Source organism: Anomalospiza imberbis, chromosome 4 (genome assembly GCF_031753505.1).
Source record: "Anomalospiza imberbis isolate Cuckoo-Finch-1a 21T00152 chromosome 4, ASM3175350v1, whole genome shotgun sequence".
NCBI classification, from domain to species: Eukaryota; Metazoa; Chordata; class Aves; order Passeriformes; family Viduidae; genus Anomalospiza; species Anomalospiza imberbis.
Genome location: NC_089684.1, coordinates 28,376,720 through 28,395,931, shown reverse-complemented (window position 1 = coordinate 28,395,931; position 19,212 = coordinate 28,376,720). Strand labels below are relative to the sequence as shown.

The 19,212-nt window shown below is 41.5% G+C and overlaps 1 protein-coding gene across 28 annotated transcripts in view; it reads left to right on the top strand.

The window, feature by feature from the left end:
- ADGRL3 (adhesion G protein-coupled receptor L3) overlaps positions 1–19,212 on the top strand; it is a 490,120-nt gene that overhangs the window by 343,736 nt on the left and 127,172 nt on the right. For 27 of the 28 annotated variants that reach the window (XR_010998235.1, XR_010998234.1, XR_010998236.1 and 24 more), the window contains one exon: positions 3,927–4,007. The exons of the other annotated variant lie outside the window; for it this stretch is intronic. Coding sequence is in view for 24 of the 27 variants with exons in the window: in XM_068187649.1 (XP_068043750.1) it covers positions 3,927–4,007 (81 nt within the window). In the remaining 3 variants the exon portion in view is untranslated. The remainder of the gene's footprint in view (positions 1–3,926; positions 4,008–19,212) is intronic. 28 annotated transcript variants of the gene reach the window in all.

Sequence of the window (19,212 nt, the reverse complement as noted above, 5' to 3'; positions counted from 1 at the left end):
GAGGAAGGCCTTCCCTCTCAGGTGCTACAAACAGTGGGTATGCTTCCAAAAAGGATCAGAAGGAAGTTGTTGTAATAGATACACACATGAAACTTCTTTGTTGCTACTTTTCTTGGTTAGTCCATGCATTTGCAGATTTTTTCTGTAGTTTTATATCATTTCCTCTGTCGATGACTAAATCACTTAGGGGCAGATTTTTGAAGTTGTGAGGATGTTTATTTTCTGTCTACGAGCATCCAGATCCCTTTTTTAAAAAAAAGTAGAAAAGAAATCCCTTAGGCCAAACTATTATGTTTCCTTCAGTCTTCACAAAACATTATCTTTGTTCTTCTAAGTTATTGGCTTTTTTAAAATGTGTTTTATCTCTCATGTGTCAGACCTGAAAATAATGGCCACTCAAGCACTTTTTCTAATTCACAAACATCTTCCTCATTTCCTCTACCTGAGGAAGGCATGTCACCAGATAGACTTTCAAGGTCATATCCATATTGTTGCTCCCAAAATTGTTTCTACCAAACATGGGGGTTTTTTCACATTGTCACACGACATGCAGGTGGCCTGGCTGCTATGAAGACTGCTGGCTACCTGTGCCACACCTGCTGTTTGCCCTGTCTCACCTGAGATGGTGTTGATATTTAGGCAGTGTTGGCCAGACCTGCATCCCTGTGTTGTGGTGCAAGAAAAGCAGGGCAGGGACGATCCACAGCTGTCTTCCAGCATTAGCCCTCACAGGGAGCCATGGGCACAGGCCTCTCCAGGCAAGAGGGATAAAGAAAATAGAACACAACCTGAGCTGGTAGGTGCAAAATTGGCAACTTCATCAAATGTTACTTTGATGATTACATTTGATTGTTGTTTACTTTTTTACCTGGGAGCTGGCTGCAGAAAGAGCAGATGGTTATACAGGGTGGGATTGGGAGAAAGCCATGCAAGCTGTTCCGATACAAGGCACGCTCAACTTCCCATCAGCAACAGAGACATCTTGACCTTTGGTATTTTGTCAGAAGTCTTCTTTCTTTTTCCTGCACCACTGTCAGCTCAGATTCAATGTGCAGAGAAAACAGCTGAAGGACTGGAGAGATAGGTGTGGAGTGTAGGAGTGTTTCTGCCTTTTATTTTTTTTTTTAAGGCTCTCACATCCATTTTTTAAAGTCCTTTTCTACAGCAGCTGGAACTGAAGAGAGGGAGTCCCTCATTCCTAGGGCTGGGCTTGCAGTAAGCATCTGAAATGGCAAAACTCACTCCACAGGGACTGGGAGTTGGCCTCACTTGGGAAAGCTCATTCTGTCAGTATTTGAGATCAACTTGAGCTGTACCAGTGATACCAGTGGGTAAAATTTTGGGGTTTAACTGAGTGAGTGACAGAACTTTTAATGCCATTAAAGCCAAGAAAACCATGTGCTTGTTTACCAGCCCCATTGCCAGGTCTTGCTTCAGACACTTCCCCTTGCCTCCCTTCCCTCAACTGTCTCAAAGGTCACCACTGTCAATAATGGCAAAACCAAAGCAAAAATGTGATTCCATTGATTAAAAAGATTCAGAAGGTAACAGTGGAGATCCTTTGTTTCTCCAGTTTGAACACTCTGATAAGTCTGAAGAACAAGTGAGCTGGCATTCATGCCCAGAAAATAAATCACAACAATTGTTTTCATTGCTTTTTTTGGAGAAGGAATATTAAAACCCAGAGTTTGATTTATTAGCATTGTGAGAAGTGTGCAGTCTACCAGAAGTCTGGGTGGTTTTTTTAGTAGTACACAGTAGTAGTAACAGTAGTAACAGAAGTTTGTTTTTTTTTTTTTTGGAAGTACTGTTTTGCATCAGCAGCAAATAGATAAAAGCTTTCTGCAACTTGTTTCATTTATCACTAGAGAGCATTTGACGCTACTGCTTCCTCCATATAAAGTAAAAGCCTTAATAAAGCAATAATAAGCTTCCACAGTTATTACTCAATTGTAATGAATGTCTAAACAAACTCACATATGTTTTCTAGTCTTTCATGTAATATGGGTGTGTCTTATTTACTCCAGCCTGGCCCTTTAAGCCACCAGAATAATTCTTTTTTTGGTTTGCTCCCAGGAAGACCAGGTGGTTAAAAAAAACCCCAACCAAACAAAAAAAACCCAAAATGTGGTTTTTTGGGTGTCAGCAGTGTGCCCAGAGCAAGTCCAACAAAGGGCCATAATGATGATAAAGGGATTAAAGCATCTCTTTGTGGGGATGGGCTGAAAAACTGTGAGTATCCAGCCTGGACCAGATCATGCAAGGGATCTTACTGATGTGTATAAGTACATGATGACAGGGAATAAAGAAGATGGAGCCAGGCTCTTCTTACAGGCAGATAGTGGAAAAGCTTTTCTATTTTTTCTTTTCCTATGAGGGTGGCAAGGCACTGGTACAGATTGCCCAGAGAGATTGTGGAGTCTCCATCCTTAGAGATATTGGAAATCAGATTGGACACTTGCTATGGGCTCTTGCTGCCCTTGAGCTGGGCTAGGTGATTTCCAGAGTTTCCTGCCAAGCTCAGCTGTTTTACATTTCAGTGGTATCTTTGATGCGGCAAAGGAGTAGACTGTTCTGTGGCTATAAGGGCACTGATCATCCTGCACACCGAGCAGCTCAGAGTGAGAGAAGACCGTCTGCTTGTTTCTGCTGCAGAACCGAGCAGCTATTAAATGATGACTTTTGCTCACTAATGACATCAAATGGGTTTTTAACATGTAAACCAGAAGAGGAAAGCAGAGTAACTTGTTGTTCGCTATGGGTTCGCCTGAAGCAAATTTCCCATGTTAAAGCACTTAAAAGCAAATACAGAATTTATCATGTGTCGGTAGATTTTAAACCTGAATTATGTCCAGTTCTTGTAATGGCTAATAATGCAAATTATCTGAGTCATCCTCAGTGTAAAGCAGTAAATATAACCTGCACATTCAGACACACTTTTTCTTTTTTTCTTTCCTCTTTCTCATTAATATTTTATCTCCCTGAAGAGATGTTTTCAACATATTATGTGCACCAGCATACTGTGCTTGTGGTATTCCTGGGTGTCATTACAAAGAAGCCTGAAGACTGTACTGCTGCTCCTCTGCCTGTGACGCTAGCTTGGAAATTGCTTGGAGCAACAACACCAAGTGTCAACAGGGAGCTGTATTAATTATTTGGAATGTGTCTCTTAAGAGGAATCAACTGCTTTTATTGCAGAACGAATATTACTTGAAATGGGAAGGTTACTCTAACTGTTATCGTAATCTGTGTCATTAACTTTCCATGTTTAGAAGAAGAGATTAACAACCCTGTAAATTGATACAGTAAATAGATAAATTATAAAAAATGTTTTTATTATAAATAGAAGTTTCTCGATATAGTTACCTCCAAATTGCTGGAGAAGGATTGAGTCTTTAGCAACTGAGAAACCAAAAAATCTTCCACTCATGTGAAAGCAATGCTGAGCACTGAAAATGATATATGTGTCTCCTGCAGGTGGGACAAACAGGTGGGATTGTGCTTTATACCATGCTTCCTTCAAAAATGGCTGTGACATAGGAACACTTGTTTCCCTCCTAAAGTGAGATTAACAGATTGAATGGGCTTGTGTGAAATTGGGTTCTCTTCCATAGCATATATATATATATATAGAGAGAGAGAGAGAACATGTTTCAAGAGAACATGGTGTAAAGTATATGTGGTAGTGATAAAGCAGGTGTAACTAAAGTTCACCAGAGTACCCATGTCTGCAAGGAAGAAGTGAGAGATGGAAGTGGTTTCAGCTTGTCACCAGGTGCCTCCACAAATGGAAATTCATTGTGAAAAACATACAGAACAAAATACTTGCGAACCTGTTTTTAATCCAAATTCTGTGTATTTGACTGTAGCCCTGATAGTAGATCTCTGTAGGAAACAGCAGAACTAAACCACTTATTTGTCCACAGGGCAGGCTCACCATGGGCAGGTTTCCTACATTGCCCCACCGATCCACCTGGATTCGGATTTGGACAGACCGTCATCCAAGGGTGAGTCAGTGGGACAGTCTCCATTCACTTGCATTCCAGTCCAGCCACAGGCATGGGTGGATATCACTCACTTGTTCACTGAGCCTCCATGGCCAAGCTGTCACCCTCCATCCAAGGACACTCTGGGGAGCAAATTAATTCCTGCAGGAGAGATGTATGTACGATGACTGTGTCCCGTGTATCCCATTACATAGCTTTGAACATCCCATCACTTCACAGGGCGGTTTGCTCTCCCTGTTAGTTTACTCCTGCAAGGACAAGTACACCTTAGGTCCCTCCCTCTGTCTTGCACCTTTCCTTTGTAATGGTGGTGCAAAGGCACAGGGAGCTTCTGGCAGAGTGCAAAAGGGCAGATTTCAGCTACCCTTCCAATGAGTAAAGGGTTACAGAACAGGTTGTACAGTGGTTCATGCCTAGATTCAGTCCTTATTGGTGTTGCTTGAGGGTTTTTTTCCTAGACTTGGTGAGGAAATGTTCATTACAGAGGATGAATTAAATTTTAGTTGGGTTGATTGCCCTTGGGAGTGATGCTAGTACCCAGTATGTACAGAGTAAGTCCAGAATAGCCCTGCTAAGACAGGTACCTGGCTTGAATGGTGCAAATAAAGCAATATGAATGCGAGCCCTTGATATCTCTGCCCCATTTGGAGAATCATTCCCTAGGGCTGAGCCCCCAGTGTTTGCCCCTGAGGCCTGGGGAAATGAGCTTGTCCCCAAAGCAAGCATATGTGGTGGTGCAGACTTCTTACACCTCCCTTTGCTCCTTTTGGTTAGACTGGCCAATATTCAGGTATGATATTGAAGTAAATAGCTTGTTCTTCTTGGAATAGATGATAGCAAAGCAAAAATCATACAGGACTATGAAGGGATTTCTTGGTCAACTCTGCATCTGGATATTAACATCAAACCCAGGGAATGTTGTGGAAGAAGAGAAGGGGAGGAAGAGGACAGCCAAAGTGTAATATAACATGGAGATATTCTATACCTTAGGTTTGGGCTTTTTTCCCTTTTCCCCACTCTTCAAAGGGTGCAACAGTGGCAGAAAGAGTACCAAATTGACCTGTGTGGTGATTGTCACCATTCTGCCACAACACTGTAAGGCTCTTGGTGTGTGTTTGTGTCTGCACATGTTTCTCTAACTGCTCTTAATTGAAAAATGTGAGGTGGAACCATGTGCTGGGTGGTGTGAGGATGTCAGATTCACCGTTCTTTCTCCAAATCTGGTCTTGCCATGAGTCAGGCTGGCTGTGCACAATCTTCTGGCAGTCCACAACCTCCATTCAGCTTTAAGGGAAGTACCCTGGGATTTGACATGTGCATTTGAGATCATCAGCTTCTTCTAAGTCATTTGAAAACCTCCAGTTCTGTGGTAAAATTTACTACCTTGCTTTTATAACAGAGCACTCTACTGAGGCAGAGACAGTTATGACTTGCAGGACCTTCTTGCTCTAGTCTGTCATTGAGGTGATGAATCAGAGTTTACTTAGAATAGGTCAGTGTAAATCCTTGCCTTGGCATCTGAACAGACCATAGAAGATTGAACAGCAGCAGGACAGACAACCTGTGTCTTGCTTTCTCCAAGCTGAAAGAGCTAAAGACTAACAAAACTCTTCAGTGATCTGCTGTTCATGAGAGCAGAGGTACCTCCACAAGATAAATGGCAGTGCCACCAAAAGCAGGGCAAAGTAGGTCAGGCAGAACAGTTGCAGGGCTTGGTGAGAGGGTAAAATAGAGTTTATCCAACATAAATTGCTACACTGACAGCTTTCACCAGGGCCTCCACCCCCCTGTTTGAGAGATCTTAAAGAAGGGGCTGCTCATGGTGGAAGAACTGATATTACTGCTGCTGTGTGCTGGTAAAAGGTCTTGAGTAGTCTTGTGTAACTTAATAGGAGAGGGCCAGAGAGAAAGCCAGCTCCGGAGGCATCAATCTATTAGCTGATGGCTAGGGGCTGTTAAAAACGTAGTAATTGGCACTGTCTCCTGGGGGAAGAGCAAGGCTTTCTTTTGGCCCTGGGATGTGGGATGTGTAGCTCTGCTGCCTCATTTCTAGTCTCAGCATTCAAAATCCATTAGAGTATTGTAATAATATTTTTTTCACTAAGTATATTAGGCTTATAATTCCTTTTTGTTTGTCTGCTTTTTCTGACACCTTAGGACATGCTTGGGTCATGTTCCAAGCTTCATCCACAAGAGCTGTTTTAAACAAAGGAGTCAAAAACACCTGTCCTTAAGCTTGTGTTCCTCCACATTTCCTGTAGCTATATCTCTAAAACCAGAGCAGCATTATGACAGTCAGCATAAACCACTAATGCTCCTGGCTACTCCTTTGATGCTCTTCATTTCCCCTCCATGCTTACCCTTGCACTAAGCTGAGCACCACGTGCAGGCCAACTTTGCACTCAGAGTGGCAAAAAGAAGCAAACACCATACAGTTTTAATTGTAATAAATGGAAGTAGAACCTGGCTAGTATGCTTTAAGAGAAGCATCTTTCCTTCCTGTATTATCAGAAAAAGATACAGCTTTAGTGCTCCTGTGGGTCTATGCAGTTGCAATTCTCAGCTGACAGATTTATTTGTAACTGCCTCTTCCTTCTCCTTTTAAAAAATTTTATCACTGGTGACATTTACACACATTGTTTATGCATGCAGGGGATTTTTACCTGCCTTTCAGAGTCCTGACACTGGTGGTGAATAGAGTATAAACTGCAGTAGTTTACTAGTACATTAGTGTCACTGTGCATTACAGGGTAATTACTCTGAGCCACTGCTCTGTGCAGCCACCCAGTAATGACACTGTACATCACTGAATAGAAATGAAGCCTTGAATCAGCATTTTTCATCAAGACACTTCTTAGTCTCCACCTGCTTTTTAACTTGAGGCTGTTGTAAAATTAGTTCCATGTATGAAGCACTGTTAACTACCATTTTTACACCTCATTTCAATCCAACAATTTGGGTGTGACTACATGATTTTTATGCAAGTGTTTACACCTTCTTTGTACAGAATAATTCCAGGCATAGCTGAGACCTTAGGTTGTGATGTCATAGACTGAAGATTAAACCTGTGTTTAAAAATGATTGCTGACAATAGCAGGAAGTTTCATAGATGAGAGTCACACTGATACTCTGGCTAAAGGGATTTTATAGAATTATCATATACAGCAATAAATTAAATTAAATGCCAGGTACTAAAACACAGTAAAGAAGTGAATTAAACACACCAAATATGTACACTAAAACTATAAAGCTGTGTAGAGGCAGATTTTAATGTATATGTGGAATCATTAAACTCGAAATGTATGCTAGGGAACCTGAGAAACTCACCTGCCCTGTTGAGCTGATGTTTTGTAAAGGTTTCCTTCTAAGCTGAAGTCCAGAGCGTAGTTATATTGGAGATTGATATGCTTGGAAGTCAGTACATTTCCTAAACACTAACTGATATGCAAAACTCTGGTCTGGTCCCCAGTTCTAGAAATAAATAGCAAATAAAGGAGGCACAGGAAGTTCTTTTCCTTCTGTGCAGATTTCTCTAGCCAGGGAGGTTGTTATGGCACTGTGTTAAGGCACTGTTGGAGGTTTTCCTGTAAACCTCAGTTATCAGGTTCATATTCCATAAACACAGAATCTGGCCCTAGTCCTTAGACAGCACATCAAGCAGCCAGAGGTTTTGCTGGGTTTGCACCTTTCTTCTCCATCTTAGGGGAAGATGTTCCTTTGTGCTTTCTTTCTTTAAAACCTGGATCCATTCTGCCATTTTCCCCCCTTTGCATTTGCAGTCTCTGAGGGGGACCCTGTCCTGAACAGTAGAAGCACAGTGAAATCCTATAACCAAAAATAGAGTAGGCTTTTTGTAAGTATGCATTCTGAGTCTTATTTATTTTTTCCCTCCCAAAGGTCCCGAGAGGGTTGATGGCTTTGCAGATGATGTAGGAGGATCTGACAGCTGGGCTTGTTGCAAAGCCCCAGTCCTCCTTCCCAGGTCCAGAGAAAGGGGAGCATTGGGCAGCGAGGCCCAGTGGCACTCCTTGCCTTAATTCAAGCTGACACATGGGGTCATGTATCCTGTGCTCACCAGGCCCTGAGACACCAGCTTGCCTGCCTTTCCCTTTCCTGGTCCAGCATTGTGAGAGAAATGCTGTCCAGGACTCCCTGCTGTGAGCCAATGCTGGCCAGTCACCTTCTGTTTCCAGGCTTTTTCATTTTCTGCTGGAGTCCCCCTGGGGAAGGCATTCTCTCAGCTCAAGAGTTCTTTACAGTGTCACTCTGCTGCCCTCACTGCTTTTACTCATCCTGCTCCTTCTGATTTAGCTATATGTTTCCAGCTTCTTAAGGCAATATTATTTTCCCCACATCTTTCAAGTGGAAGAGTGCAGGGGAGAGGCTTATTTCATGCCTTTTTGCCAAGAAAAGATCATGCAGTGAATGCTATTTGGGGTCTTCTGTGCTCAGGACCATCATTCCCTTTTCCCTATGCAGTTCTAGGATACCATATTGTGTCCTCTTTCTTGGTCATGTATTTTGGTTTTGCTCAGCCTTTTTTTCAAGGATGACATCTCTCAGGGCTTCCCCATTGTGGCTGTCCTGAGCCCACTAGAACATCCCCCTCATTCCAACACGGGGTGTGAGTGCTCATTGCAGGAAGCCAGCACTATCCTGTTATCCCATGTGGCTTTTAGGAATGCAGTGTGTAAGAGGCAGACAGGTAATTGGTGTTGGGTGGAAGGGAGGTGATTGTCACCACACCTGCACCATCAGTGGAAAGGTTTTGCAGTGACTACAAGCCTCAAGTGCACTGTGAATTTGCAACTGCCTTGTTTCAAAGTCTGTTCTTGAATCTGTCTACAGAGATTTGTTTGTTGTATGTTTCTTTGCTATTTGTTTGCTTTTCATTTGAGGTTGGTTTTTTTTGGATTTTTTTTTTCCCTCCATTGTGATAGGCAGCCTTATTCAAGGCTGGATATCCATCTTCAAACAGGTCAACATTGCAGTGGGGTGGGTTTTGGGCAGGGTGGTAGATGTGGATGAAGGAATCTATTGCCAGATATGGAGCTTGTTTGGGTCCTGAAAATGGTGGAGGGATGGATGAGCTCTGATACAATGCTTTTCTCAGTTTTATGCAGAGCTCTCAGAAAACCTCCCATTGTGGCTCAGGTCTGTACTGTGATGTCCACCTTTGTGGATTACACTGATGTTCCTTGGGCAGTTAGCTGCTTTGAACATGCACCATGCTGCATATTTATTAGTTTCTCATTAGGTATCATGTATGGGGCTAACAAGTATCACAACCAGAGCTCCTGGAAATCTTGCAGTCAGCTTGTACTCCTCCTGTTTGCTTGTTGCCATCCGGGAGGTCCCACCATGCATCCTGTAGCTCTCCACAGTCAGAAAGGGTTAATTGCACGCTGCTCACCTTCTGGGTTTTCACTGTGGTGCTGAACTGTTGCTCTGATTTCTCTGGAATGTGTGTTTTCACTGCACAGGAGCACCTTGGGGCATTGCTGTTTATTTATAAAATAACAGCATTTGCTCTAGCAGAAAGCTGGAGCTAACAAAGTCTCTCAAGGAGGAGTGCTAACTGCTGTGTGCTGGTGGAAACTGTTCAAAGTATTTACACTTGAAAATATTTAAGGATTTTGGGGAAGGGGGAAGAGTTTGAGTGATATTTAACACCTTTTCCACTATTCTTAGTCATCTGAAAAAAAAAAAAAATTAAAAGGGCACTTTTTAAGAAGCTTCTTTTTACCAGCTAGCTATTGCCTTATACAGGAGTTTTGCTATGGAGATCAGCCTGAACTGTGATTTAAAGATACCTTGAAATGTTACTCTTTGTAGGTCCTTTGAAGCCACCATGTGACCTGGTAAGCTCAAAATGGATGTGAGAAACAGAGTGCACTCTTAGAGATTTTTTTAAAAGTTTAATAAGGGATAAATAGGGACAAATATCTAGCGCTGGAGTGTTTTGGTGATGGGTAAAAAGCCACACCCTTAGCTTAAAACAATGTTCTCTAGATACTGTTGCATTACAGGGGTAGATACACGTTCATAAGAGTTTTTACATATTCAAATATTCAAATGTGAGTTTAGGTGTTCCATTAATTATTTTGCTTGGTTTTAACCTTTGACTTGTTTGCATGCCATCTTTCAGATTAAATCAATATATTTTATTTCTTCTTGTGGCTCCATCCTGTTGTTTTTACACTCCCTGAAGAGTTGGTAAATTCTTCTCATGGTGTTCTGGTTTTTGTCACTGTTACTATAAGATAGTCCACAAGTGTGAGGAACCACCTAATTAATTTACACCATTCTTTGAGTTAGTTACATGAATAAAAGCATTTTAACATCACATAATCTCTATTTGAATATTATGCTACAGCCTAAGATTTATTTATCAAACTACTATTCATATAAGCTATAGAGTGCATACATAAACTGACACATTACACTGTACCAAAAAGCAGTTAAAAGGAAATATAAATTTTACCATATTAAAAAATTTGTGATGAATTATGATATGCAAAAGCTAATACAGAAATCTGAAAGCCAATACTATATTGTCATTTATAACAATGGACATAGACATGCATCCAGGAGATTCTTTTGACAGTGACGTTCATTTTCCACTGCACTGAGTTTTGCCACTCTCCATCAGTGGTGGAAGTTTTCACCCACCTGATAGTGGCAATAGCTGGAAAGTAGAGTCAGCTATGGTGGTGCACCCTCAAGCATCACTAATCTAAAGTGAATGTCCTATTACCAGCTTGAAAAAAAAGCTGTTGAACCAGTTCAATGTGAAAAAGAGTGTAGTGCTGCATACAGCATCAGACCCTTTCTCAAACTTCTTTTTTTCCTTTTCTGCCAGACTAATTTTTGGCTACACTTCTCTTCCTGAAATATTTATAGGGCAAATAACTGTTTTAAATGAGCAGATGGGGGAGACATAAGACAAGCTGTTAAATTAATAAACATGTGTGGTGCTTTATCAGTAAGGGAGCCCATTTTGGCATTTCTTCTGGATGATTTGTATGGCCTATCACCATTGCACCTGGTGCAGGGACAAGAAATGGGCACTTAATAACCAAACAATGTGCAAACTCCTTCCATTATAACTTCATTATGTCAGATATAATCGTCTATAACTAGATGTCAAATACATAATTTATGTCCACCTCCCCTGTGGAATAGTGGGCATATGAATGAATGGTCCCATTAATGGGAAGGAGCTTTTACTGTAACTTTTCCCCTCCTGGTACATGGTCCATTTTGTCATCTGGTATTAATTCTGAATCATTTCAGGGCTGCAGAAAAATGCCTGTTATATTTATATTTGTGTAATGGGAGAAGATGGCAAATAAATCATATGAGAGATCAAATTTCAGGTTCACTGATTTCCTAAGCCACATGCCTGTGTGAAATAGACTAGGATTGGTCTACAGTGCTTGGATTGAGAGGCATTACTGGCCTTCATTTTACACATCCAGAGATGTTAAAAAGGTTCATGTGAGGTAGCACTTCCTGTGGGAGCCTTCTGCCACAAGCAGCTTAGCCCCTGGAAAGCCAGGATTTGCCACTGCAGCCATGCTGCTGGCATCCTTTGCTGTGTGTTGTGTCATCTCTTGCACTGTGTCATGTGGGGCCTGTCTAGAGAAGGGCTCTATGACATAACTGAAGTGTGTCATCATCACCTGGAAGGATGGAGGATATGAAAACCCTGTTTTTCTAGAGGATTCTTCTGGAAACATATGGGTGTGTTGGAGTGGGACATATGATCCCAGTTGTTCAGTGGAGGGCTTGTGTATATTCACAAATAGGTACAAATTCAAAGAAGTAGGTTGGCAAAATTGCCTTCTATACATTTTTATTATTAATGTTATAATATGTGATACTGTTCTAATGTGTTGTAGTGTATAATGATCAGGGGTCTGCGGCACCTCTCTTATGAAAGCAGGCTGAGAGTTGATGTTATTTGTTCAGAATGGAGAAGGGAAGGCCCCCAGGAGATCTTCCAGCACCTTCAGGGAGCCTACAAGAAAGATAGGAACAAACATTCTTGCAGGGCTTGTTGCAACAAGACAAGGGATAATGGTTGTAAACTGAAAGAGATATTAGAAACAAATTATTTCTTGTGAGTGTGATGAGGCACTGGCACAGGTTGCCCAGAGAAGCTGTGGATGCCCCATCCCTGGAAGTGTTATAGGCCAGGTGGGATGGGGCTCTGAGCAGCCTGGTCTAGGGGGAGGTGTCCCTGCTCATGGCAGGAGGGTTGGAACCAGATGGTCCTTAATGTCCCTTCCAACCCAAGGAAGGGTTGAGTTTTTAATGAGTCTGATTTTCTGCTGCTGTTATTATTTACTATGTGTATGATATAGTCACAGAAAGCAAATCAACCTTACAAAAGAAATGTTAAAAATGTAAAAAATGTTCTAGTTAATGACAAGTTAGGTCTAAAGACCTGGGTTATCCAGTGGTGTAGTCTGTCTCTCTTCCAGTAAAATGTAGAAATATAGTTTACCATGTTCTTGTAGAAGTTTATCAGCAGTGCTGTCAAAAGGCAGGCAGATGATTTCCTATACAAGCAAATCATGTTAGGCTCAGACATACTACTCTTGACAGCATTGACTCAAAGAGTTTTGTATTTATTTGATGGCTCTTCAGCTGTGCAGTGGGATTTTCTGTAGGTAAGCAGGTTTTTTTTACAGCACTTGGCTCTTGGAATCATCTTTGGCTGAATAAGGTATTATTGGAAATGAGAGATTTCCACCAGAGACAGTGATCTGATGTTATATAAAATGTCTGGATTTAGAGCCTTTTTTGGCCCCTGGATTTCCTCAAAGTGGATTGTTGAATTTTGATTCTTTTCTTTGTGTCTTGTTTGGTGCAGGGAGTCCTAGTGATGTGATATAATCCATTCAGAGGGAAAGTAATACCTGTGAATTGTGTACCTCACTCTTAAAAAGTGCTTTTGGAATTCCCAGCCTTAATAAATGCTTACTAAATACTGATTTACTGATTATGGAACACCATGCTAAGATTGTAACTTGGCTCCCTCATAAGAGTCCTCATATTTTATGATTTTCAGCCAAGTAAATTTGGCTTGAAAACCACAGTGTTTGCTCAGAAGAGGACTGCTGTCCTCTAGTTCCAAATGGTTTGTTGCTGCCTTCAAATTGGTTTGATGTAGTTTGTTCTCCTTGAAAACTCACAAGAAGCAGTATTTGAAAGATCTTACTGCTTGTAAGAACAGATACTAAGGTTGATTAGCTGTAATTATAAGGTTTAGAGGGCCAGCAAGCATGCAGCAGCTGTGGGGCTGTTGGCCAAGGAGCTTTCAGGGATGGAGAAAAACACCTGGACTTGGGGCAAGAAGAAGACTTTGACCTTACCCAGCTAGGGATGCTGGGCTGTTTACAGATAGGTACAGGGAAAGGCTTATAGATTAATCATGCTAATTAGTAGTAATTCACTGCAGCTGTTTGTTTTGTTTAGTTGTTTGGTTGTTTGATTTTTTTTTTGTTTTGGTTTTTTTTTTTGAGAAAATTGCTTGAGCTTTCTTCTTTAGAAAATGACCACAACTATGGATGCTCTCATGGCAGTCTCCCCTTTAGATTTTCTCAAAGTCCTGGCTTCATGTTTATCTCATTATGAGCACTGCTTTCCACAGATGAGTGTGTGTGTGTGACTGTATTATGCCCACAAATTTACTAGTAGACATGCAGCAAAATAACACTGTTACTGAGTAAACAATTACATTTCATTTTCAGGAATAAAAGGAAATGTGTGCCCATAAATCTTCTTCTAAATAATCTGTGTTGGAGAGTAAAAAGAAGATGAGGTTTCTAAATTCATAAAGGCCCTTCACAGTGGAATCCTGTGTGCCACTGAAGTGGAACAAGCTTATTTATATTTTATTGTGCTTCTAGATCAAGCTTTATTATTATGGGCTGCATTCCCCCGATACTATAGCTGTTGCTAAGGAAGAGGTACATTATGTTAATATTTTGTGACCATAACTATGCAGGCTGGGTTATGTACATTGAAGAAGTTGGGGTGGGGGTAGAAGTTAATGCACCATTTTGATTAGAGCCTCTTCAGATTGTTGCTTACATTTAGAAGCAAAAACTAAGCTTGAATTTGAGAATAATTCACACAGAAAGTGGGACAAAACCAAACAATTGAAACAGCTTGTTCACTGAACTTTAAAATTGCTCAGAAGTTGGAATCTGGAACTAGTACTTCTAAGAGGGAATCTGGCAGAAGCAAGCTGAAGGGTTTTACCAAACACATACAGTGAAGAATTTCACAGCTTCCTCACGCCTTAATGTGTTTGGATCATGTAAACAGAGCATTCATCCTTAATTCCTATTTCCTGACCATTTCCAATGCTGGTGTCTATTATGTGATTTTGGTACTTTCTCATTTATTTAGCTTGATTCACTAAGAGCCTGCAGTGTGGCCAGCAGCATCCACCAAGTAAAATGGCAAATGATCCATTAGCTCCAGTGTATGGGGTCAGAGAAAAGGCCAAAGTCCCAGGCAAGACACCAATGTCCATGCTGCTTATTTTAACAAATACACTACAGACTGTATTGATAAGCATTATGAAAATGTTTACACAACAAGTAAAATAAACAAGGAAGGATCTTGGCATTTCTCCTGAAGGAATGTTCTGAACTGAGTTTCCCCTTTCAAAACTGTTTTCTCATTAATACTGCTGCCAAGGCATGAAGCAAACACAGAGGAGAACTGGATGGGTCAGAGCTCAATTCTGCTATGCCCTGCACCTTGCTGATTCAGTCAGGACAATGTCCTCAGGAGCATTCTCAGGGTTATCATGGTAATGGCACCTGAAAAATATATAATGCTTGCCTTGTAGTACTGTCTCACACTTTCAAACATTCAGTGCAACAGAGCTGGGTTTCCACCTGGATCAGGTGGGTGAGGCTTATTCCCTGCTAATCTCATCTCCTAAATCCAGAGGTGCTGAGCACCCAGGTCCACTCAGCTGAGATCAGTCCTGTTTGCCAGAGCTACAGCAAGCAGTGGTCCTCAAGTAGGGCTTGGAAACCCGTCAGAGACTTGCCAGCATCCCAACTCTGTTAGTGCTTTTTAACATCAGCTTCATCCTCTGACCCTGCTATGATGAGCACAGCAACTTTTCCTCCCTTACCCTTGCTGTCCTTTTTGCTGAAACCTTGCGCAGTGTGTTTTTGTGACCCTTAACAAGGCTTTAGGAAAGTTAATATTACCTTTTCCTAGCTAAGGCTGCAATAATTTATGTTAGACCTTGTTGCATGCACCTGATCATAAAATCCTTCTGGAAGCTAAGGTGCCTGGCCTGGGAAGTGTCTCTTTCTTGGGCAAATTAAACATAATCTGAGACAAGATGAGGATGGAGGGGTGAGAGGGAATGGAGTACTCAGTGCTGAGAGTCAGTGCATGCTTCATGCTGGAGGTGTGTGTTGGAAAGAAAAAAATGGGAGGAATAAAGAGTAGCAGGGGGTAGAAATAGGCAGCAGGCTCTGTGCAGAGAGGATGGACATGGAGAGCTTGTTGGGCAAGCTACATGGCTTAGAGTAGAGGAAGGCAAGATGGGATGGAAAAAATTGGGGGGGATTTTAAGAAGGTTTTTATGTAAAGAGAAATTTAAAATCCTTTAGCTTTAGACAATTGAGACTTTCACTGCCTCCAGCAATTATGCACAGGTTAATCACCATAGCATTTATATTCCTGCTTTCCTACTCCAGGCACCTATTTCTACCTGCTTGCTTCTTTCCAGCTTTTGCTCTGAGCTGCTGCAATTTAACAGCAAAAATCCAGATATTTCCTTCATTATCATTAACTACTCCTAACCTGTCCTCCTAGCAGTAATATAGAACTCAGCCTAAATTTCAAGAGCAGCTCAGTGTGTTCCTCCATTTTTGGAATGTGTTGGAAATCTCTTTATCCTGGCCACCCAAATCTTCAGCTCCTGTCCCTTTGAGATTGGTGTGACTGTGCCTGCTGGCTCCTGAGGCCATGGGCTGGGTTATTAAAGGTATGTGTTCTCCCCATGATCCACCCATGGTTTTAAAAAGTGTCCCCTTACAGCCTAAGGTTTGTGCTTATCTTCACAGGACATTGCTCCTTGCATTGTGTTTGGTTAAATAACCACACCTTGGTGTAGATATTTTGCATATAAGCTGACAGGGTTGACATTGTGAGTATTTTGCAATCATTTGTTTAATTAGCTGAAGCTCTCTTGGGAGAAGTATATGAAATGGCATACTTCCAAAGTCTAATTTAAATGTGGGTTTTTTGTTGTTGTTTTTCGGGGTTTTTTTTAGTTTGGTTTGGTTTGGGTTTTTTTGAGGTTTTTTTTGAGGGGTTTTTTTGGATTGTTTTTTTTTTGGTTTTTTTTTTTTAATGGAAGGCTTGTAATGTAAAGCATTAAAAAAGGTACAAGTGAATGGAAAGCCAGAAAAGCCCTTCTGTTGATGGGCAGTGCCTCAGCAACAAAATTGTGCAAATGCAGAAAGGAATTTACATTGAGTAAAATGACCTACAAGAGGAAAGAATGGAATTAAGTCTGTGCAGTTGTCTTGTCTTTTTTTTTTTTTTTTAACCTGTACTTTCCTCTCTGTTTTCTTTTAGTACAATGCTTAATTAAGCTTCTCCTTTGTTTGGAGGTTAATTCATTTTCTAATCTACAGCTATTTGTACAAAGGTGTTCATTACTGGAGCGAACAAAGGCTGGAGACAGGAGAGTGGCAGGGAAGCAGGAAGAGATTTTTTTTTTTTTTGCTCACAGCGAAATCTCGAGGCCCTGCTTTCACATGCAGGACTCCTGTGTCAATTCTCCTCTGCTTGCTGCTTTCAGTGCAATGGTTCCTGGGGGCAGCTGAAGGTTCTGCTGCAGCACCAGGGCTGTGCTGTCCTGTCTGCTCACTTAATGCACTGAATTTGAGACCTTTGTGATGAGGCAGACCCTCAAACTCTTACCTGACTTATACATAATGACCATTGGTTTCTTTTTTATGCTTACCTGCCCATTGAAATCACTAAAAAATTAAGATCCTAAACATTTAATGAGATCCAGTGCCATCTTCTTGAGTCCCCATGGAGCAGTGAGTTCCTGTATGCACAGTCACAGCCCTATCCTCATTGCTCAGGATAGGCTCTCCTGCTTGCTGGCATCGCAGTGGTTGGAGTACCTGAAATTTCTGGTTTTGCTGTAGTGTTTGTAGAGCACACATTAATCATATAAAAGTGTTTATATTGTAAGAAACTGGGGGAGCAACGCTAAATTTTACTGCTGAGCTGAAGTGCTGGGGAGCAGGCAACAGTGATGGAGTAAGGACCAGCCCACCACCGGGCTGTCAGTCTGTCTCTCTTGCTTGTTGTGCTTGCCCAGGCAAATAGAAGTGAACACAAGAGCAAGAGCTAAGACAGCTTTTAGAGGAATAAAATCTGTGATTCCTGAAGTAATGACAGAATGCCCCAACAGTTAAAGTAGGATCCCTCTAACGTGGGTAATCCTGTTAGGAGCAATGTGGTCAGTCTCATCTCCAGGCATTGCTCCACCCACACAGTTCTCCACCTTCCTGTGGCATGGTTTTAATAATGGGCTGCTCCTTCCAAACAGTGGGGAAAGCTGGGCATGGCCTAGGAGCCATTGCTTGCTGTTGGGAGACCAGATTTTATTTTTACATTTCCTTGTGATGGTTGTGTGATTAGTCATTTAATGCACTCACACATATATCTAGTTTCTGTAGAAAGTGATTTTTTAACTGTGACACCCCCTAACCTTGTGGCTGGTTTTTTTCATGTACTATTCTGAGTAATGAGAAATGGTTTTTTGGTTCTGTAGAACCTCTAGGTTTGAAGGGAAAGAGAAAAGGCAATTGCAGAGCTGGGCAATTATTGCTGGCACAGTGTAATTAATTACACTGTACAAGTATTTCCAAAATAAGCAGTTAATGATAGAAATACATGTCCTGTCCTTTTCATGCAGAAAAGAAATGGATTTATACTCCAAAATGCTTTTTGTTTGTCGTGCTCTCTAGGCACCATTGTTGATAATCTGCACGCATGGGTAAAATATTTTGCACTTTTTGACATTTTATTTTTTTCCAGAATTGTCAAGATGAGAAATGGCACAAATGGATCAAGGATTATTGACTTTTGCAATCAGTAGCTAGTGAAATTAACATCTTCCTTCTGTTCTCTTTGCACAGACAATTATAAATTAGACTCACAAAACATGTTCCCAGATGCGTGGGTTTGGGTTTTAAGAGAACACTGGCATGGGAAGGAGGGAAAACATCTTAGCACAGAGCATTTTACCCTCATTTGTAGGTGGCTCAAAGCTACAAGCCTTGAAAAAGATTTAAAAAATTTAATAGAAGAGGAAAAGAAGAAAAATGTGGGTGGAAAAGCAGCACAGGACAAAACAAGAGGCTCTTGCATTCAGTTGTGCAAGAGATGCTGGGAAAATACAGAGCATGGTGTATGAGCAGTGAGAATGGAGGAACTCCATCCTCAAGGTTCTCCCATCCATCAAAATTGTGCCTTTTAGCCTTTCCAAGTACAGAGGTAGAAGAAGCAGAGCAGAAGGGGCTCCTAGTGAAGAACTCAAGCTACACTTAGAGTCCTTGGGTTTTTCCACACCCAGATCCCATCGGGGGGGATGTGGTGGTATTTCTCTGACTGTCCGTGGAGTGGTGCAGCACATGGAGAGAGTGCTCTGCGATCACCTCGGAGTTGTTAGTTGGACCTTTAGCAAACCCAGTTTCTGCCCAAAATCCTCTCTCTCACACACACACACAACCACATGCCCCAGAGGGCCTCAGTACATAAACCTACATCTCTTGGACTCGGATGCCAAAGAAATGTAAGTAACAAGCAACTTTTATTGACTGTAATTGCATTTGAATTAACTAGATGCCTGTGTAGTTGATGGCTCCTGCAGCCTGACATCCCTCCTGCAGCACTGGAAACCTCATTGCTTTGCCTCACAACACTTCCTATGCCAGAAAGCTTCAGAGGGCACAGCTCTCTTGGCATAACTCTAAAATAACTTGGCAAGTAAGCTCCGGAGGCTTAAACTCTTGTCCCAGCTGGGATACATAATGATCTAGCTACCTGCTTCTTTGATCTTCCCTTTGTTCTCTGATTTTCACAGAGCTATCATTTGTTCACACAACCCCCTAAAAAGGGAGGGAGGCAG